Below are 22,685 nucleotides of genomic sequence, written 5' to 3' on the forward strand. Positions count from 1 at the left end.
AAAATTTACTTATAAACATACAAATTAAAGTTTATATTGATTTCTTAAAATCAATATACGTAAAATATTCTAAAAAGCCTATAAAAACATATCAATTAATATAAAGTTAATAAAAATAAAGAACATATAACTTATTAACATAATCATATAAAAATAAAATATATTTTTTTATATTAGTATTATTACCATAAGAATTTAAATAACAAGCTTTCTATAGTTATTATAATTGATTATAGAAATAAGTATATTACCCCTGAATTATCTCCAACTTATTAAAAAAAACTTAATTCCCAATAAATATAGATTTATATATATTTATAAATAAATATAAAGGGTCGGTGTTATATATCAACCTCTACTTACCCCATTCTCAGCATTTCAACCTGTACTTTTTAACTCTTCATAAACCAACACAAACTTATAATTTCTGTACATAGCAACATAAACTTTTTTAAAACTAATAATCATACACATCCAATCAAGACTTAGATTTACGATTACTAAACCCGATTAAACCACAAAATCACGATTATTGTTTCACGTTTACCTTCACCATACAACGTTAATTAAATATTCCGTGACGGTAACAATGTACGCTTATTAAAAAAAAATTGATTTGGAGATTCTGGATTCTCCAAAAATCGATATCTCAAAAAAAACCATGAGCTACTCTTCGGTGTCTCCGTTTAGCTAATCGAGAAGCTCCTCATGGTGTTCCGAAGAGTTGTTGGTGTGGAGAACCCTTAGCCGAGATTCTGGAGATGCTTAAATGCAATGAAGAAGAATGGATTGATCTTTTCATTTAAATTCTTGATTGAACTGATATATTGAATGGATTGTATGTGTATTAGAAGAAGAAAGAGGAACATTTGTTCGTTTTGGTGGATGATGCTTTGTTAGACGAAATAAAGGTGGTTGATGAGAAGTGTAAGAAAGTTGCAGATGATGTCAGTGAGTGGAAGACAAATTTGGAGCTTCAGAAAGAAATCCTTGAGAAGAATTTTGACAAAAAGTCATGATTGCAAATGAGCAATTGGGTGATAGTTATGATAGCTTTGAAGACAATAGGTGTTGCCATTGTAATTGTGAGCTCTATTGTATGGCTATGGGGAAGATTGTAGGTGTTACTAGTATGGCTCTCTTGTATGGCTATGTGTAAGAGTCTGTATGTGTTGATCAATTTGGATTATATGTGGTTTAAGAGACAACTGGTTTAAAGATAATAGCATAACAAAAGGCAAAACAAAAACCTGCAACACATTCTGAAGAAAAATATAGCCTGCAACATATTCTGAAACAAAAAAACCTGCGACACATTCTGAAAAAAAGAACCTGCAACTTATTCTAAAACAAAAAAAAACCTGCAACACATTCTGAAAAAAAAAAACAGGGTTTGCAACATATTCTAAAACAAAAATAAAACCTGCAACACATTCTGAAAAATACAGAGCCTGCAACATATTCTAAAAAAAAAAAAATCTGCAACACATTCTGAAAAAAAAAAGTCTACAACATATTCTGAAACAAAGAAAACCTGCAACACTTTCTGAGAAACAAAAAACCTGCAACAGGTCTGAAAATTAAAAAAACCTGCAACACATTCTGAAAACAAAACAAAAACTTGCAACTACTTCCAATAAAACTCCTTTACTCCTTTTCTTCCTTCCTAGATCTGACTTGAGTACCTAGATATTGCTTCCTTGTGTGAGTGTTTCTGGTCCTTGTGAGAGTGTGACTACCTCTGCGGCTTGCATTGTAGAAAACCAACCTCATCAAGTTCTTTCTTCTTACACTTCTTACTTGTCACACTCTTCTTACATGTTTCAGTTTTTTCAGTCTTCTTACTTGTCACACTCTTCTTACATGTTTCAGTCTTCTTACTCTTTTTTTCTTTTGGAAAGTTAGGACATCCAGCTGAATTGTGTCCAGCTTCACTACACTTACGACAATGCATGATTCTTCCTTGTCTTCCGAGTTTAACTGTCCCATGTTCATCTTCATCGTCCTTTCCTTGATGCTTCTTTGGTGCCTTTTTCTTCTTCTTCTTCTTAGGTGACTCATTCTTCCCTTTGATCCAATCAAAACTATTCTTCTGCCCTTTCTTTCTCCCTGGAAGATTTGGTTCTGGAGGTTTGGTTATCAAAATGTAGTTATTGGTCATCCAATATCTTGGACCTCTAACAGGACTAGGACTTGTGTCATACACTTCTTTCCATATCTCAGTACTAAAGAATGGAGACACAAAATCATTAACATCCTTATCAATATCTAAGATTGCCCCATAAGCATGTTCACATGGAATCCCTGTAATTTGCCACTTGCAGCAAGAACACTCCCTTTTACCGGTTGTCAAGTTCACAAAGTGTGAGTTCCCATCCAAAAAAACGTCAAATCGCCCATGTGTTCCTTTTGTGATTTCACAGAGCATAGTATGTTCTTTCTCTTCCTCCAGAATCTCTGTTGCATATTCAGACAACCTCTTTTTCCATTTGGTTATTTTCAGATTTCTCTTAGTAATCCTTCTCATTGCCTGCCTTCTTATAGTTTCCAACATTGGAACTAATGCCTTTGCCCTTGCTTTGACAATTGTGGAGTTAAAAAGACTCTGTTGCATTGTTGTCCACATCCTCACAACTGCTTCCTACCCTATAGTAGGCTCTTGACCAGCTCTTTGTATCCTCCTTCATCACATCATCATACAAAGATAAATCATATGCTCTAAGCTTGTTCAAAATTTTCTTGAAATTGTGCATGGCTGTAACTCCAAGCTAATTGCCAGACACGTTCTTTAAGCAAGTATTTCTTACCATGCTTAGTCTTCAGGTTATCCACCATGTGCTTCACACACATTCTGTGTTCAGCATTTGGTAACTCACTCTTCACAGAACTTATGATTCCCTACATAATTGCAGAAAATAAGCATTAGCAAAGAACAATGATACAAGACAAATTAAAGAATCAGGGGAACTAACATGAAAACTTACTTTAGAACGATCTGATATAATGACATAATCCTTCCCATCCTTTAGATTCAAATCATCTTTTAGTAGTTTCAGAAACCACATCCAGTTGTCAGCATTTTCAGTTTGTACAGCTGCCCACGCAATTGGGTATATCTGATTGTTAGCATCATGAGCAATAGCAGTCAATAGACAACCTTTGACGGCTTGTTTAAGAAAAGTTCCATCAATCCCAATGATATTCCGACAATAGTAGAAACCTTTTTTCATTGCTCCAAGACACACATAAAACCGGTTAAAAACATCTTTAACCACTTCACCATCAACAACTGGAATTGTATCTACTATCGCTGTGGATGCTGGATTTGAATCAATGATTTCAGCCGCATAACCTCTAAGGTGAGCAAAATGCTGAGCATATTCATCTTGCAGCCACTTCAAAGCTAGAAGTCTTCCTCTCTGCACTTTTCCTATAGAACTCAGTATGTTCCATTTCTCTTTAATGTGTCTTTGAATATCAAGAGGCATGTATTTAGGTTGCATCTTCAATAACTTGCATTTCCCATTACGGGTGCATCTATGATAGCCACATTTAGTTCTCAAAACCCACAATTGTCGATTCTTGTCGAATGTGCAGTAGACTTTCCAATCACATGCCTTATCCTGAGCACATCTAAAACCGATTTTGTCCTTCCCCATCTATCTTGTCTAATGTTTTCTCTCGACCTGAAAGCATGATGTAACACAACCTCTTTGAACTCAAACTCTGTGAAGAATGTTCTTCCAATGGCTAACTTATCATTAGTTCCCATCCTAATTTTCCTATCTCTAATCACAACAAGATCTTCCTCTTCATCTGAACTCTCTGGGATGGTATTCCGATTAATCCTAAACTCATCAAACCAGTTTGCTACAGAATCCTCTATTTCAAACTCAAACCTGTCCACTATGTCGTATTTATCTTCAACCTTCTCTTTCTTCTGCTTCACCTTCCTCTGCCTTTTGTCCTCATTGTCTTTTTCATTTTTAGACTCATCTATCTTTCGTTTTGTCTTGCTTCGCCTTGTCTCAGTCCTGGCTTCACGATCTTCGTCGTCATCACCAGCCTCATTCATGGCTTCAACATCTCTGTCGTCATCACTAGCCTCATTCATGGCTTTAACATCTCCATCTTCATCACCAGCCTCATCGCTACCATTATCTCTTTCGTCTCCACTGTCACCACGTCACCACTTCTATCTCCATCATCTCCATCTTCCCCGCTACTATCCTCATCGACTTCTTCGAGACCATCGGGATCTCCATTGTAATCATGATCATCTGGATCACTCTGATATAAACCCAACGTTGTGACCGTCATCTTTTCTCTCTGAATTCCTGCGAAGAAACCTAATTTTTACTCAAATTTGTGATCACTCTGAACAAATGTTGTGACCGTCACAAAGTATTTAATCAACGTCGTATGGTAAAGGCAAACGTGAAACAGTAATCACGATTTTCTGGTTTAATATGGTTTAGTAATCGTAAATCTCAGTCTTGATTGAATGTGTATGATTATTAATTTTTTAAAAGTTTATGTTGTTTCGTATAGAAATTATAAGTTTGTGTTGGTTTATGAAGAGTTAAAAAATACAGGTTGTAATGCTGAGAATGGGGTAAGTAGAGGTTGATATATAATGCTTACCCTAAATATAAAATGACAACAAAGTAGGAGATACCATGATGTGTGATTTATATATATCTAATTATGGCCTTGATTGGAAGAGCATATGAAGAAGCTTTTTTAATTTTATCATCCAATCAACATTTATTAGGAGAGCATATAAGGGAAGCTACAGATGCTCTCATATGCTCTCTTCCTATATGCTCTCATTTGAAGCATTCCCAAGCATTTAGAAATAAAATTTAAATATATATTAAATTAATTTTAAATAATTAATTTATTTTGTAAAAATAGAAAATTATGATATTATAAAAGATAAATATATTTGTCATAAGATAATATATATGAGAAACTACTTAATGTTATTATTAAAAATAATATAATAATTTATTTAATACATTAAAATATTAATGTGGATATAACGTTTATAATATATATTTTTGTTTTATTTTAGTTTAATGTGGTATATTATATATATTTTAAAAAGTTATTGAAACTAAAAATGTAAATATAGATATAAACTTTTATAAAAATTTATAATATATATATTAATTATTTGTAATTAATGTGTAACATTATAAATATATATAATTAAAAATTATTAAATTACACATTTATATATATATAACAATTTATAAAATTGATTAAATCTAAAATATATTTTTAAAAAATCATATAGCAATGAGTGATAATTTTTTTTTTAATGAAACACATTTAAATTATATATTTTTAATTAATATCATATATTTAATATAAATATAATATTTAATACTCCACTGCTATACCAATCAAGTAAATGTGTTATATTAATCAGAGCATACAGCTTATGCAGCTTAATGCTTATGCTGCATAATGCTAATGCTATAGTATATGTGGTTCCAATCAAGCCCTATGTAAACTAATTAATCTCAACATTTAGTGTCATTATTCATTAAAAAAATAGAAATATTGATAATCGAATAGGAATATACGTTCTAATTGTATATTCATTTATGTGCTATTAAAAAGGAATGAGACAATAACCCTTAACATTATAAATAAACTTAGTACCCAAAAAAAATCATAATATATTTAAAATGAGTGACTATTAGATTATGCAAAATTGTTATAGTTACTCGATAAACCATAAATGTAAATTTGATTTTTAAAACACACAAAACTATATATTGCCATAAATTGTAACATTTTATAAATATTTTTTTACGATGTTTACATATTTCACGAGTGAAATGTATTCTTACACGAATACGTTTATTTTGGAATTTCAATAATTTTTCCGTAATGGTATTTTATAATAATGGGTCATTTATAGAAAATATTAACAAACCGACTAACTTAAAAAATTTCAATAGCCTAATCAAAAATTTAAATCAATAAATTAGATTATCTTCAGAAAATTTAGTTTGGAATTCGATTGTTACTAACATATATTAAAACTAAATAATTAAACTACCGAGTAATTTAATATATGTTATGGTTACATAAGAAATATGCAAAATTGTTATGATTTCAAAATAAAACATAAGAAGATATGAATTTGATTTTTAAACCACACAAAAGACATGTTGCAATAAATGGTAACATTTTATCAATATTTGGGGTGAAACGTGTTTTTTACAACAAAAAATGCAGTTTTGAATAAATAAATAAAAAACTTTAATTACATGTTATATATTTATGTTTTACACACACATATATATATATATATATTGGTTATAGATAATAATTTTACTTATAATGTTTTTTTTAAAATCGATTTATTCCGCATATAGTGCGGGTTGTTACCTAGTCTGTAATAAATTCAAATTTCAGATCAATAAAAGTATTACTTTCTTACTCTGTTTTTTCTTATTGTAAACACAAACACAAAACATCAACATGGTATCAGAGCTTTGCGATTGAGAGGACCAGAGAGAAAACACCAAAAGAAAGAACAAGAGAGATCATATCGTCATCAGCAAAAAGTAGAGACGATGCAAGGCTCCTCACATCAAGTGATCCCTATATTCAATGGGGAGAAGTACGACTTCTGGAGCATCAAGATGGCAACCATATTTCGAACCAGAAAACTATGGTCGGTGGTTGAAGAAGGCGTGCCGGCTGGACCGGTGCAAGAGGGAGAAACCCCTGAAACTGCAAGAGCAAAGATGCTCAGAGAAGAAGCAGAGGCGAATGATACGATGGCTTTGCAAATTTTGCAAACTGCCGTAACTGATCAAATCTTCTCCTTCAATCATTGCATAGGGAGTATGAAAACCTAAAGATGTATGACAACGACGACATCAAGACATTCATCGATAGGTTAATTGTTTTGGAAAATCAATTAACTTATCATGGTGAAAAGAAATCAAACTCTCAACTCATACAGAAGATACTCATCTCTCTCCCAGCCAAGTTTGATAGCATTGTTAGTGTCCTAGAGCAAAAACGCGATTTGGATTCACTAACAATGTCATAACTTTTGATATCTTAAAAGCACAAGAAGCGAGAGTTACTGCAAGAGAAGAAAGCATAAGAGAGGGAACATTCTATGTTCGTTCCAAAGGAAGAGAATCCAGTTTCAAACGAGAAAACACCAACATCCATGTCAATCAAGGCAAGAAGTGATGTGGTTTTCACAAGAGCAACAACCACACAGAAGAAGAGTGTCGAAACAAACCGAAGAAAGACGATCATGGCAAGAAACAGAAGAGTAACATCAAGTGTTACAAGTGTGGTAGTATCGGCCACTACTCCAATGAATGTCGCTCAAAGAAAAAAAAGAGAGCACATGTAAGTCTTGAAGAAGAAGAAGGCTTAACTGAAGATCATATGCTGTTTAGTGCAAGTGAGGAATCAACAAAAACATTAGGAGCAGATGTTTGGTTGGTGGACAGTGGCTGCAAAAACCATATGACGAAAGAAGAGAGATACTTCTCAAATATCAACAGAAGTATCAAAGTGCCGATTAGAGTCGGAAATGGAGACATAGTCATGACAGCCGATAAAGGAGATATTACCGTCATGACTAGCCATGGCAAAAGAATCATCAAAAATGTTTTCTTAGTGCCTGGTTTGGAGAAGAACGTACTGAGTGTTCCTCAAATCATCTCAAGTGGCTATCAAGTACGTTTTCAAGATAAGAGATGCATCATCCAAGATGAAAATGGCAAGGAGATCATGGATATTAAAATGATGAACAAAAGCTTCAAGATCAAGGTTGAGTTCAGTAGAAGAAGAAGCCATGACAGCAAATGCACAAATGGAGGAAACATGGCACAAGAGACTTGGCCATGTAAGTAGCAAGCGTTTGCAACAAATGCAAGACAAGGATTTGGTAAAGGGGTTACCAAGTTTTAAAGTCAAGAAGGAAGTGTGTGAGGCATGTAACCTTGGGAAGCAGTCACACAAAATCTTTCCAAAAGAATCTCAAACGAAGACAAAGAGAAGCTTGAGATTGTGCATACAGATGTATGTGGGCCGATGCAGAACCAATCACTTGATGGAAGCCGTTATTTTCTATTGTTTCTGGATGACTATACTCATATGTGTTGGGTATACTTCCTAAAACAAAAATCGGAGACCTTCTTATTATTCAAGAAGCTCAAAGCGATGGTGGAGAAGCAATCAGATTGTACCATCAAGACGTTGAGATATGATGGAGGTGGTGAATTCACTTCACAAGAATTCAACCAATTTTGTGAAGAAGAAGGAATCAATCGGCAAGTGACTTTGCCTTACTCACCACAACAAAACAGTGCAGCAGAACAGAAGAACAGATCCTTGATGGAGATGGCAAGAGCAATGCTTGTGGAACAAGGTTTACCGTTTAAGTTATGGGTAGAAGCGGTATATACTTCGGCTTATCTACAAAACCGTCTACCATCAAAAGCAATCGAAGAAGACATGACGCCAATGGAGAAGTGGTGTGGACACAAGCCAAACGTGTCACACTTGAAGATGTTTGGAAGCATATGTTATGTGCATATTCCAGATCCGAAAAGGAGAAAACTAGACGCTAAGGCAAAGCGTGGGATTCTTGTTGGCTATAGCAATAAATCTAAAGGCTATAGAATCCTCATCTTAGAGAATGAAAAAATTGAAGTGTCGAGAGATGTGGAGTTTGAAGAGAATAAGAAGTGGAGTTGGGATAGACAAGAGGAAGTCAATAAGATCGTTGTCTTACCCATCAATGACACACAAGAGTCAAGAGATCAACAAGGAGAAACCTCCAGTCCTGTTCTGTCTCAAATCAATGATCATGCGAATAATGAAGAAAGAGAAACCTCCAGCCCAGTTTTGTCTCTAACCGATGATCATGTGAGCGATAAAGAAGGAGACAGCTCAGAATCTCCAAAGAGATACAGATCTGTGAAGGAACTCATGAAAAATACACAAAATGTGGTTCTCAAAGAAGCAGCTCACGTCATAGAAGTTTGTCTTCTTGCTCATGAAGAACCACAAACTTATGATGAAGCTTGTGATGATGAATAGTGGAGAAGGGCCATGAGCGAGGAGATAGAAATGATCGAGAAAAACAGAACATGGAAACTAGTAGACAAGCCAGAGAAGAAGAATGTGATACGGCTTTGTACACTAAGAAGAAAGAAGAAGACGTGTTGATCGTTAGATTATACGTCGATGATCTCATCATCACCGGAAACAATGTTCAACTCATCAACACATTCAAGGAGAACATGAAGAGCGTTGAGATGACTGATCTTGGTTTGCTGAACTACTTCCTTGGGATGGAAGTGATCCAAGATGATCGTGGCATATTTCTTTCACAAGGAAAATATGCAAACAAACTTATTGATAAGTTTGGGATGAAGGAGAGCAAGAGTGTAAGCACTCCACTTACACCACAAGGAAAAAAGGAGTAGAAGATGAAGACAAAGAATTTGGAGATCCATCAAAGTATCAAAACATTGTTGGAGGACTTTTGTACTTGTGTGCATCAAGACCTGATGTGATGTATGCAAGCTCCTATCTATGAAGATACATGTCATCACCACGCATGAAGCACTATCAAGAAGCCAAAAAGGTGTTAAGATACGTCAAGGGAACCTCAAGCTTTGGCATGTTCTTTACAAGAAAAGAGACACCAAGGTTAATAGCTTACTCGGACAGTGATTGGGGTGGTTGTCCTGAAGACAAGAAAAGCACCACATGCTATGTTTTTAGTCTTGGATCAGCTATGTTTTGTTGGCAGTCATGTAAGAAGCAAACAGTGGCTCAATCAATGGCGGAAGCAGAGTACATAGCAGTATGTGCAGCAACAAATCAAGCCATATGGTTACAAAGACTATTGGAAGACTTCGATTTAAAGCTTGAAGAAGGAACTCCCATCTTCTGTGACAACAAGTCTGCAATAGCAATTGGAAGGAATCCGGTGCAGCATCGAAGAACAAAAGACATAGAGATCAAGTACCATTTCGTGAGAGAAGCTGAGCACAAAGGACTCATTCAACTTGAGTATTGCAAAGGAGAATATCAACTCGCGGATATACTCACCAAGGCCTTAAGTGTTACAAGGTTTGAAGATCTTAGAAGAAAGCTTGGAGTGAAACCGAGATATGATGAAGGGGGAGTGTTGAAGCATAATCAAATCTTGCATCACAACACATTTACATAACATAACACATTTACATAACATAACACATTTACATAACACAACATATTTATATAAGTTAGTTATTTGATTAAGGGACACAAGTTGTTCTGTTTTACAGTTGTGTCTTTTGATCAAAGAGTTGTTTCTGGTCTGTTATCACACAATAAAATGGTTTGGTTCATATAAGTATAGATCAAGTCTTTGTAACACAACACAATCGAGTCTGTAATACATTCAAATTTCAGATCAATAAAAGTATTACTTTCTTACTCTATTTTTTCATCATCGTAAACACACAAACACAAAACATCAACAAATATGACTGATACCTACCGTCCCTTGTGACACTCCTTGCAATAGCATTCGCCACCTTATTCACTGGAGTAGCTACTTGACGACAATCCCACGAACTGAAGCCAGCAAGCTGAGCATGAATCGCCTGCAACACAAAACAGAACCGAGGCCAGTCCTGAGGCTTGTTGATTGCTTCCACCACTGCTTCGTTATCTATAGCTATCTCTACTCTTGAAAAATGGAGAACAAATAGAGCTTGAATCGAGCAAAGCACCGTGCTAAGCATTGAACCCATCTGCGAGTCAGATTGTGAAAAGGCATGTCTAACATGAAAGAGTACCTCCCCTTGATAATCCCGAGCAATCCACACCCCACCAGCCGTTGATTCCTTATTCACCCATGAGTTTGCAATGTTACACTTAACCACTCCCTCAGCTGGTGGACGCCATTTGTTCTCTAAGTTCGACTTCTGCGTCTGCGAGCTCGATTTGTCCAAAGAGACCATTACATGTACTTCTTGCCATTGTGCTGCTTCAAGTTGAGATTTCTTCACCAAGTCCCATAAGTCCCCCCATTTCCCTTGAAAGAAAAAGTTATTCCTGTGTTTCCATATACCCCACAACAACCAAGGAATAGACATACGGATTTCTTCACGAATCACCATATCCTGGATTAAACTCATAAGATATTCCTAGTTCATCTGCACACTATTCTCAGAGAAACCATTTAAAGGCAGCGGTACACTTGCCAAAGCAAAAACTTGCCTTCCTACAGGACATCCAAAGAGAGTATGGCATATAGATTCCTCATTGTGACCACAAATTGTACAAATAACATCCACCTGCAGTCCTCTTGATGCTAAACGACTCGAAATTGCTAGAGCTCCAGATAGCATACGCCATAGAAATGATTTTACCATTGGCACTGTTTTCAAATTCCATACCTTTGCCTTGAGCTCATTAGTCTTCTGGTCTTCAGTTGATCGTGGCTCATAAAGGGTCGGGAAAGAACGAGCCAACCAGTACCCACTTCTCACAGTGTAAGAACCCGACTTGGTATACGGCCAAATGAAACGATCCAAAGAAGCCACCGAAGGCTTCATCAGGAGGATTTGACGAGCATCATCTGGTGGAATCAAGTCCTTCACCTTACCACTATCCCACTGTCCATTGGCTTGATTTATGAGATCCGCCACCCGTAAGTTGACTTCAAAGAAGGTTTGGAGTCTATATGTTGCTCGAGGGTGTTTATCAAATAGCCATTTCTCCTTCCAGACAAAGGTGTCACAGCCATTCCCAATGAGTTTCATCAAACCATTCCTCAGTAAATCCCTACCATGTAGGATGCTTCTCCAAGCATACGAAGGTCTGGTACCAGTACCACATTGCAGAACTGAGCTTTTCCTGAAATACCTGCTTTTATAAAACTTTGCTATCAACGATTCCGGTTTGTTGAGAATACGCCATGCCTGTTTGACAAGCAATGCTTGATTGAAATCAGCAAGGTCTAATAAACACTTTTTATTTATGATATGTGGTTGAGTGAAGTTTTCATATATTTATTTAGGGTTTAATCGCCCCCGACAAAAGAGCTTATGCTTTTTGCCTAGTTTACATTATCATAAAATGAGTTGAAAAATAAATCAAAAATTGTTAAATGAAGAAAAACCAACTCTTATTTCGAAGGTTTAATAACACTTTTTATTCATGACATGTGGTTGAGTGAAGTTTTAATATATTAAAAAGAAAAATTTGGCTTCTTTTCTTCACCTTCTCTCTCTTTAGTTAATAATTCTGATTTACGAAAACAGAGAATGAATCGGAAAGCCAATCAGACGACTCGTTACATGAGGTTATCATACTTTTAAATCATCATCTCCACCCTCGCCGAGTCTCAACGTTGACTGTGGTTCAGCTAATCAGCGAGTTGGTTCATTGAAAGCGTTGAGTCTCCTTAACCAAATCGAAGCATTTCTTTCACTAAAACCGGAGATTTTGGTTCACCAATCTTTTTCTCATTACGACTTCAATGAGATATCCACAACCATCTAATCATCATCCGTCACCATTCTATCACTTAAGTATTTTTTTTCATATTTTTATTTATGATTATTATTGATGGTTTTAGGTTTTTGTTTCACAGAGAATGCATTCAGAGATATCAACCAAAATTCGAATGAACTTAGCCTAGTTCAACTTTGATGTCAAGCAACCAAAGTAAGTTACAAACGGTTAATCACCACATCTTCATTCGACAGCCGACCTCTAGAAATTTTTTTGGCAACCATTAAAATGTCTTAGAGTCGACAAGCATCATTCCATCAAGGTGACATTGTTCTTAAAATCAAACTTTTCTTTATGATTTTCCATCCTCAACTTTTTCTTTTTGTCCACCGAGGATGATATGATTTAAGTTTGGGGGGGAAGGATGTTCCACCCTATACTAATGTGTGAGAATCAAAGTTTACTCTTCTACCTCCAGAGAGTTACTGGGCGGAGGTGCTTACCACCGTTCTAGTTCCGACCTAAATAACAAAGTAAAAACTACTATTGCGAAGTGAAAGTAATATGTTATTGCCAAGTAAGAGTTTTTCGACCCCCATTACAATCATCTCTCTATTCGTACTTATACTCCCAAACTATCATTAATTTTCTCTCATTAAATCCCGCACATTTTGCGTTATTTAATACAATTGATTAGGGGAATCTTTGACCGTCTTCCGAGCTCCGGAGTGACTCGTACCGCTCTTCACCTCGTTCCATTCTTCCCGTTTAACGTTTAATGGGCCAGTCTTGTTTATAACTCTGGCCCATGTTCCTGAGGAATTGGGCCATGGTCCAACTCCCGAAGTGAATGGTCGCGGTACCAATAGTTGCCCCCCCCCCAAGTCTCCCGAGCTGCTTAGTTCCAGGGACTTTTGATCTTCAATTGGTCATTTCCGGAAACTAAATATCCCCCGTATCCCATGATATGATTGAGGTAATGAAGGGTTTCACTTCCCAAGCGAGCCTTAGGGCCCACTTTTCTACCTCGACACGCTATAAGAGAGTGGGAAACGAGCCGTGTACTTTCGTATTCTCGGCTAATCATTGCTTTTTGGTGTATAAAGGTAGTCTTCTCCCCTCTCTTTTTCATTAATTCCTGAACTTTGTTTAATATCTCTCTCTTTTTGCTCTCGTTTTTTTGCTTTCACTATTTCTGTTTACCGGAAAAACAACTCCCTCTTCCACCGATTTCCTTTGAAAGCCATGTCTCCTCCGAAATCTACTCCGAGCAAGACCGCTAAACCTCATATTTCTGGAGTTTTCGGCCCCCACCCGCCGTCTATTCTCACCCGAAAACAACGCAGCAAAAATCAGAGGGTCTTACAGAATCTCTTCGGGGATCGAGATTCGATTCCCGAAGGCTCACAATTCCTTGGAAAATCCTCCTCAGGGTTACTGCTGCGCGTTCGAGAGCTTCTTTTCCCCTTGCGGGCTATCCTTTCCGCTTCCCGAACTCATCGTTCGGATGATGTTCGAGCTTGGGTTTGCCCTACCTCATATGTGCTCGAATTTTGTTTGGACTGTTCTATGTCTCCAAACCTTGGCAGAGGAGTATAGATACAAGCTGTCTCTTGCTGACTTCCTCCATATCTATACTGTGAAGACTGGGCGTACCAAGGGTACCCTTTATGTGAGCCCGCTCTCTGGTCTCAAGGTATTTGACGACCTCCCCGAGAAGGACAAGAAATGGCGGAAGTCGTTTTTCTTCTTCCCGGTCAACAAGCTGACCTTTGGTCACCTCACGGGTTTGCACGTGTCGAAGTGGGCCTCGAAAATTGGTAGTGTAGAACACCTTACATGGCATTACACACCCTTTCCCTTGGTTTCCTTTTTCTTAAATTTTGCCTTTTTTCTTTTCTAGCTCACTTCGAGCGTGGTCAGCTTGCTCCAGTCTTTGCGGAGTACTTCACTAAGTTAAGCGGAGGTCAGATCGCTTGGGACTCTTTTTCGTGCGTGCGAATCAGGGAGTCCGGAGTGAGGCTCAGGAAATTCTCCCACATCATCTCTTCCTCACCCCGCATCGACACCTCTTCAATGGGTTACCGAGAAGAATGGGCTCTTAAGAAGGAGCTTGAGATCGCTGAAAAGGAGGCAAAGAGGCTGATGTCCAATGCCCTCGCTGAAGGCAAGACTCGTATCTAAGGTAAGAACACTGATTCCTCGACCTCTAAAGTGGCAGAAGTTCATGCTTCGACCTTGGCCCCAACTCCTGCTCCTACTTCGGAGCCTACTGCTGCTCCTGTTTCAGAACCCTCAGGGCCCCCAGTGATTGTCATATCGGACTGTGCCGATGACCCTAAGGGGGAGGAGGTTCCTGCGCTGGCCGCTGGTAACGACCCTCAGCAAACCAACAGTGACCCACAGCGAACCGAGCCGTCTAGGAAAAGGAAGGAGTTGGAATCCTCTTCTTCTCTTCGCGAGAAAGTCTGAGCTCGAACCTCTTCTTTGGGAGATGGGCAGAGCCGATCCGAGTCTCGGGACCGAGCCTCCCTCTCCAAAAAGAAGTCCAGGGAGTCCCAGCATGCCAAAGAGTCCGGAGGTTCTTCCGGTCGAATTCCCCGAAGGAACATCGCCACTCCCCCCGTGGTAAGCAGAAATCTTTATGCCATTCCTTAATTTCTGTTTTATTGGGAGTAACCCATTTTACTTTGCTTAGCTCCCCCCGCATCTCCAGCTGACTTGATGAGGAGCTATGTGCGTCCTAGAGTCCGCATCCAGGCGTTCTCTGACATGTCCGAGATCAACCGCGGAAATTTCTTCCGATTTGCGGACTAAGTCGGCGAGGTTGGTAAAAAGGGGCTGCCTTGATTATTATACACATCTTTGTGCCTCTTTACTAACTTTCAATCTTTGCAAATGATGATCGAGTTCAACACCGCTGTGGCGTCCTACGAGGAGCAGCTGTTCACCTCCCCCTCGGTATCCGAAGTGGCCAAGCTTCAGCGCAAGGTGGCCGATCTTGAAGGTCAATTGGCAGAATACGTTCGGCTAGAAGCCGAGAACGCAAAGACTGTAGAGAAGGCCAAGCAGATTCGAGCTCGGATGAAGAAAGCCGAGGTACAGGTTCTGGATCTCGGGGTTGCCAACGAGGACCTCAGGGGAAAGTTGAAGAAGGCAGGCGAACTGTACTACAAGGCTGCTGAAAACGAGAAAGCGGCCAAGAATAGGTTACATGAGGTTGAGATTCGCAACCAGCTTCTAGAGGCTGGGAACAGCCGCGAGATAGAGAGGGTGCAGAGAGAAAGCCGACAAGGAGAAAGCCGACAATGAGGTCATGAAGGTAACCGTTCGTGACTTTGCCCCCCCCCCTTATGTTATTTTTCTTTTTATTTTCGCTGAACTTGGTTTGGGGTTTTTGGTCGCGGTGACCGCCCCTTTTGTTTTTGGCTTTTGACTTTTGATCAGTTACTTCCTTTTCGTTCCCTCAATTTCTGTTGAAAACCAGAATTTTATAAAGTAATTATAATTCGTACTTTGGAAATGAAACTGAGTTCCCAAAGTTGGACTTAGATAGTGCAAAGTAAGACTTCGGCTTGAACTTATTTTTAGTGACACACTTTTATCATTGAAGTTTGGAAAGAGATCAAACTTATAGAGTAGATCTGATACGGACTTCGGAAATTAAGCTGAATCCCCAAAGTGAGATTTAGATAGTGCGAAGTTACTTCGAGTTTTAGCGAGTTCGGGACTCTGAAGTTTAAAAATCTTAAAGTATGATTCTTAGTGTTTCGAAGTGCACGAAGTAATACCTCGGTTTCTGAAAAGTATTACGAAGTGATTCTTCGAAGTTAATGAATTTACGTTAGGTTTATTTATTTATTTATTTTAAGAGAAACTTCGCTTTTTACGAGCTATACGAGGTAAGACCTTGGTTTTTTACGAAGAAGGGCCCCATTTTTCGGAATTATACGAGGTAAGACCTCGGTTTTTTAGCTATACGAGGTAAGACCTCGGTTTTTGAGTTTTACAAGGTAAGACCCCGGTTTTTGAGGTTTACGAGGTAAGACCCCGATTTTCAGAATTATGCAAGATAAGAGAACATATTGACAAACTTAATAATTTTATTAAATGCGGATAGCTGGACCTGAAGTGGGCTGCCTACGTACCTTTGTCGGGATCAAGCCAATCATAGTTCGGTACAAAGTTATTCGAACTAACAATAAAAACATTTGAGATGCATGGAGTTCCAGGACCTCGGGACTGCTTTCCCGTCCAGATCCTCTAACTGGTAGACCCCATTTCGCACTTTGCGGGTGACTCTATATGGCCCTTCCCTGTTGATCCCTAGCTTTCCTGCGTTACCCTCTTCGGCATTCTCGTGGACTTTCCAGAGTACTAGGTCGCCAACTGCTAGAGGCGTAACTTTAACCTTTGAGTTATAATAACGGGCTACCGCATTCTGATAATTCTGCATCCGAACAGAAGCTCGGTCTCGACGCTCATTTATGACGTCCAAGGTATCCTTTACTAATCAATCAATCATTAACTTATTGCAAAGGCAATTAAATGATCAATAAGCATTACAATCAAGTCTACCTAGCCACTAAGCACCATAGTCAACAATTTACAAAGGTAAGGAATGCAAAACACTTAAAAGTTTTGGTTCAGGAATTCCATCAAACACCTTCTGGGCATGAAATTCCTAAAGTATAGAATCAACATGATCAAGGCTGATCTAGTTTTATTAGCAACCAATAAGCAATGATCTAAAGCAATATAACCATAAACTCCATAACCCAACTCCTTAATCATCTTAATCTACCAAAACCCAAAGACTCTATAAGATTACTCACTCATAATCATGATCACACAAAGGAAAAGTCTTGATCTTTGTGAAATCATAATAACAGATTGTAGATTAGGAGAAATGAAGAAGAAATTACAATTAAAAACTTAGAAGTACACCAAGGGTTCAACAATCCTATAATAGCAAGTTTAAGAACCCTCAAAGCTGCTAAACAAAAGATAAGTCCTCTCCTTAATAGGTTTAATCTATTTATAGGAAAATAGAAGGGAACTAGGTCAACCCTGGACAAACCAGTTCAAACCCGAATCAAAGCTGAACCAAGTGTGGACTAGGCGGCTACGGGGTGGTCTTGGTCGAAGGGAGAACGTTGTATGGATTCTTCAACTATGGTTTGGACGTAGGGTTAGATCGTTTACTCTTTCTGATCTTCCATCCGAGAAAGTGAGTCGGGCAAGACTTGGCCAAAGGACAAGGATGAAGGTGTGATCCGATTGTCGTCTGGCCAAAGGAGATGGTCTAAGGTGTGAACTGGTTGTCGTCTGGCCGAAGGAGATGGCCGTTTATCAATTCTGATCTTGACGTTGAGAAATGGTTTCGATTGCTTGTTGGCCGAAGGGAGATGCCGAAGATGAGCTACAAACATGGTCTGACAGGAGGGTCTGGACGCCTATCCGTTCTGGAACTTTGCCAAATCAAGTCCAAATGCTCCAAATGTGATGAAGTCACTCCAAATCCTGAGAAACAACCAAATATATGCAAATACCCCTAAAAAAACCTTGAAATGACAAGATTATGCAACAAAACTATGCAAAACAAGTCTTAAAACCTAACAAAAACACAATATATCAACTCTCCCAAACTTATCTCTTGCTAGTCCTCAAGCAAGAACCAAACAAGTAAGTGAGAGAGAGAGAGAGAGAGAGAGAGAGAGAGAGAGAGAGAGAGAGAGAGAGAGAGAGGTTTGAAAGAGGGATTTGAAACCAAACAATATCAACAAAGGATTCAAACTACAGTCCTTAAATGCAATTCAATGGTGCTCAAATCAATCAAAGTGTTTACAAATATTTTTTTAGGCTTATCATATTGCACCACTCTAGTTCACCTTCTATCTATTGGTAAAGACTTGCAATCATATTGGACATCTCTTTCACATTCATTAAAGTGTTTGGTGTGACATTGCAAATAGAAAATGAATTAAGCTGAATCTGATCAAAGGGAAGGCTTTTTACTAAAGTGGTTAACAATGAAGTTTTTAGGTGGCTAACTCTCAAACAAGAAGGAATACTGATGAGACCATGGACAGCTCAACCAAACAACATGAACATGAGGAGCAGCTTGAACCAGAGGAAGCATTGGAAAAGCAGCTTGAACCAGAGGAAGCATTGGAGGAGCAGCTTGTACCAGCAGAAACATCAGAGGAAGCATTGATCGTTCCGGCGGGTCCTCTAACAAGGTCAAAATCAAGGAGGTTCAACCAAGCCATCAATGGTCTACTTAGAGAGCTGGACAAGAAGCAAGAAGACATGGCTCAAGCCATCCTAACAATGATCACAGCTCAGGGTGTTCAATGAAGGGTTAAGTGTTGCTTATGCACTCTTTTTCCCTTGTCAAGTTTTGTCCCATTGGGTTTTCTTGAAAAGGTTTTTAACGAGGCTTAAGTGACACTTACAAGGCCCCTTTTTCACCCATTTCGTGGTCCAAGGCCCATCTCTTTGTCTTGGCCCATTTTTTATTTCTCTCTTGTTCAAACTTTGCATTTATTGCTTTTGTATTTTTCTAGGCATTGTGCATGAGCTTGACCTTGTTAATGCTCTTGCATGATTTCCGAGACATTTATTTCTCCCTTCTCTCCTCTTCTCCTTCGTCCCCCCTTCTCCTATAAAAAGACAATGTAGTTCTCATTTGTTTCTCATCAAACATTTCAATCAAAAACCTTCTTTCTACTTGTTTGATCAGAGAAGTATGTAGTATCTTCTCAACTTGTTTACTTCTCAGTGTGTCATATCTAAGTTGTAATCAAGCCTGTAGTCTAAGAGATCTCCATCTCTCTTATAAGTACACTTCGTTCTCCCCTTCAATTCGTTGCAATTACACCTCTTCACCTGCTCCGCCGATCATCTCTCCATTCCGTTGCATCTTCCACCCATTCATCATCATCATTTCGTCCATTCCTCTTCAAAACCTTGCAAAGTGTGTTCTTGGGAGTAGATCCTCATCCAGGAGTCTATCAAATACTAAACACTTGTGAAACTAATCTAAGACTGATAACAATTTAGGCATACAAAACTTAGCTCTTGATGTTCTACCCACCTAGAAGCTTTTTTACCCTTTTCTCATTCCCTTTTTCTTTCTTATCAACCCAAAAACTCAGATTTTGATCTCTTAAACCCCCTTTGTAACTTCTGGTCTTATTATTTTTGTATATCTCTAAGGCTAATGTTTATTTTAAACACTAGCTCCTTTTCTTTCTTTGTTATACTCCCAATCTTATTTGACTTTTCTTTACTCTTTTCTTTTTGATTCTAGGAGAGTATAACAAGACTTTCTATACCTTTTCTCCGAGACTTAAAGCTTATAACCAAACTTAACCTTAGAGACCTTTCATTTGTTTTCTTTTGACTAAGTAAACGTTTCTTTCCCTTATTATTCTCTCTTGTTCCCAAACCTGAACCCAAATCAACATTCTGACCACCTATTCTTTCAAAACCAGTCGTATTAACTAGTTCTAATGATTCCAATCCTAGCTAAAACAAGAGCCAATTGTTTGTCGTTCTCAATACTCTCAAGATTCCACAACCTATAGCATTATCAACAAAGATGCCTCCCTTAACAAATCAATACAAGGCTTGAAAGAAAAGGCTGGGGTTTAAAGTTATGGCTAAATGAGTGGAGTGGTAAAAAGAGATTCTTAACCCAAAATTAAGTTCCATGAGCTAGCATTCATAGTCCATAAGCAAGATATTTTAAAGTTCAAATTAAAGCCCAAATAATATAGAGATGCAGAAATGATCATAAAAGCTTTGCATTAGAAGAAAGTGCTTTCAAGTGGCACAATGCTTTAAGCTAAAATTCTTCACTTTTTACCAAAGTTAATCAAGCACCAATGAACTATAAATGAGGGCTGTGGGTTCAATCCTAAGACTCTACTTCTACCAAGGCAACTTCATCATCATCCCAAATGCAAAATGCATACTACATGCTTCTAGACTCAATCCTAAACACAAGAATGAAAACGCAAAACTACATGCATTTGTTTTTGGTTTTTGAAATTTTTTAAAATTTTTGATTTTTTTTAAAACATAACTATTAATAATGCATCACACAAAAGATGAAAAATAAAATGAAACACAGTGTTAGATGGTTAGTCTCTCCCCCAAACTTAATTCACACCGTCTCAGGTGTGAGAAAAGTCCAAGAGAAAGACTAATGAAAATAAATAAAACAAAATAAAGTTGTTGACCCAAATCCTCTTTCTAGAATCTCCTTTGAGGTAATCAAATAAAGAGTCTAAACACTCACCATCCAAAATTTCCTCATCAACCTTTAGAGTCTCTTTAATCCCCACATTAGCAACTTGGAGCTCTTCATGTTGATCATTCAAGTCTCTATGCTCTTCCTTAGTTGCCACTTCTTCGCTAGTGATTGTTCACAAAACATTGTAGAGGAAGGTTTGATAGGATAGGATGTGTTGGGATTCACTTGAAGAAGAGTTACTTTCTTATTTGGGAAATCAATGCTTGCCCCCACAGTGTTGAGAAAGGGAGTTCCTAGTATGAGAGGGAGCTTATTGGTTTCTTTCATCTCAACTACCATAAAGTCTGTTGGAACTGTGCAATCACCAACTTTGAGTGGATAGTTCTCAAACAAACCAAGTGGAGATTTTGAAGAAGCATCTCCAAACATGATGGAAGAAGAGGGCTTCTTCATGTCTTATCCCAAGACTCTTTACCATCTCAAGTGACATCACATTAAAAATTACTCCTAAATCACATAAGGCATCATCAAGTTGTAAAGCACCAAATGAGCAAGGTATAGTGAATCTGCCCGAGTCTTCAAGCTTGGAAAGCGATTTTGGTCCGGGTTGTTGTTCACTTGGTGAATCAAAGATTCCCATGATTTCTTTCACATTTTCTTGGTTTGCTAGAATTGCTTTGATGAAATCTATATCGAGAGGAACTTGAGACAAGCTATCCACATAAGGGAAAGGTGCTCCAACTCTACTCATATTGGCTTTCAAACTTGAGAGCACTTTCTTTTTAGATTTTGTAAGAACTCTTTTTGAAAATGGAAGTAGAGGATTATAAAGAGGAAGATCAACACTTGACACATCTTTCTTTTCAACACCCTTGACAAATATATCATTTCCTTTAGAGCCTTACTCGGTCTTCTCCTCTTTATCAACCACTAAGCTCTCAATACTAAAACCATATAGAAGAGTAGAGATCTCTTTAATAGACCGTTCATTCTCATCCCGTAGCTGCCTAGTCTGCACTTGGTTCAGCTTTGACCAGGGTTTGATCCGGTTTGTCCCAGTTCCCTTCTATTTACCTATAAATACATTAAACCTATTATGGGGAGGACTTATCTTTTGATTAGCAGCTTTTAGGGTTATTAAACTTGCTTATTCTAGGTTTATTGAATCCTTGGTGTACTTTTAAGTTTTTAATAGTAATTTCTTGTTCATTTTTCTTAATCTACAATCTCTTATTATGATTTCATAAAGATCAAACTATTTACTTTGTGTGATCATGATTATGAGTGAGTAGTCTTACAGAGTCTTTGGGTTTTGGTAGATTAGGATGATTTAGGAATTGGGTTATGGAGTTAATGGTTAAATTGCTTTAGATCCTTGCTTATTGGTGGCTAATAAAGCTAGATCAGCCTTGATCATGTTTATTCTAGACTTTAGGAATTTCATGCCCAGAAGGTGTTTGATGAAATTCCTGAACCAAAATTTTTAAGGGCTTTGCATTCCTAACCTTTGGAAAATCTTGACTATGGTGCTTAGTGGCTAGATAGACTTGATTGTAATGCTAATTGATCATTAATTGCCTTTGGAAGAAGTTGATGATTGATTGATTGATTAGTAAAGGGATTAATGTCATGGAAATGTGTTAGTCTTGCTATTGTTCTATTGCCTAGGGATCTTGCTTAGTTTAAGTTGTTTGATACTCCATAATCCATCTCTTATTTCACTCATAATCAATTACCTTAACCCTGAGATATTCTCCTTTAGCTATTGTTGAGTTGATTTTCTATTTCTTTCTTGGTTTATTTGTTGAGCTTTTTACAATCAATTTGCTTGCTTAAGTTAGGATTGTTACAAAAACCATCTATTGTTTAAGGTTATATTAAACAGCTTTGTGCATTCCTAGTGTGTTGA

The 22,685-nt window shown here is 37.7% G+C and overlaps 2 protein-coding genes and 1 pseudogene across 2 annotated transcripts; all 3 read right to left on the reverse strand.

The window, feature by feature from the left end:
* Positions 1-1,622: 1,622 nt before the first annotated feature.
* On the reverse strand, positions 1,623-4,241 carry LOC147950413 (uncharacterized; annotated as a pseudogene).
* A 6,106-nt stretch (positions 4,242-10,347) lies between these two features.
* LOC147950414 (uncharacterized) lies at positions 10,348-11,174 on the reverse strand. Its single transcript, XM_087513263.1, has 2 exons — positions 10,550-11,174; positions 10,348-10,439 (listed from the first exon to the last, which is right to left on the reverse strand). The coding sequence occupies exons 1-2, from the start codon at positions 11,172-11,174 to the stop codon at positions 10,348-10,350; spliced, it is 717 nt and encodes a 238-aa protein (XP_087369389.1).
* A 27-nt stretch (positions 11,175-11,201) lies between these two features.
* On the reverse strand, positions 11,202-13,803 carry LOC147950415 (uncharacterized). The gene is made up of 2 exons (XM_087513265.1): positions 13,717-13,803; positions 11,202-11,978 (listed from the first exon to the last, which is right to left on the reverse strand). Exons 1-2 carry the CDS (start codon positions 13,801-13,803, stop codon positions 11,202-11,204), a joined length of 864 nt encoding a protein of 287 aa, XP_087369391.1.
* Positions 13,804-22,685: the final 8,882 nt, after the last annotated feature.

The sequence above is a fragment of the Camelina sativa genome, chromosome 1 (assembly GCF_030686135.1).
Source record: "Camelina sativa cultivar CO46 ecotype springtype chromosome 1, ASM3068613v1".
Classification (NCBI taxonomy): domain Eukaryota; kingdom Viridiplantae; phylum Streptophyta; class Magnoliopsida; order Brassicales; family Brassicaceae; genus Camelina; species Camelina sativa.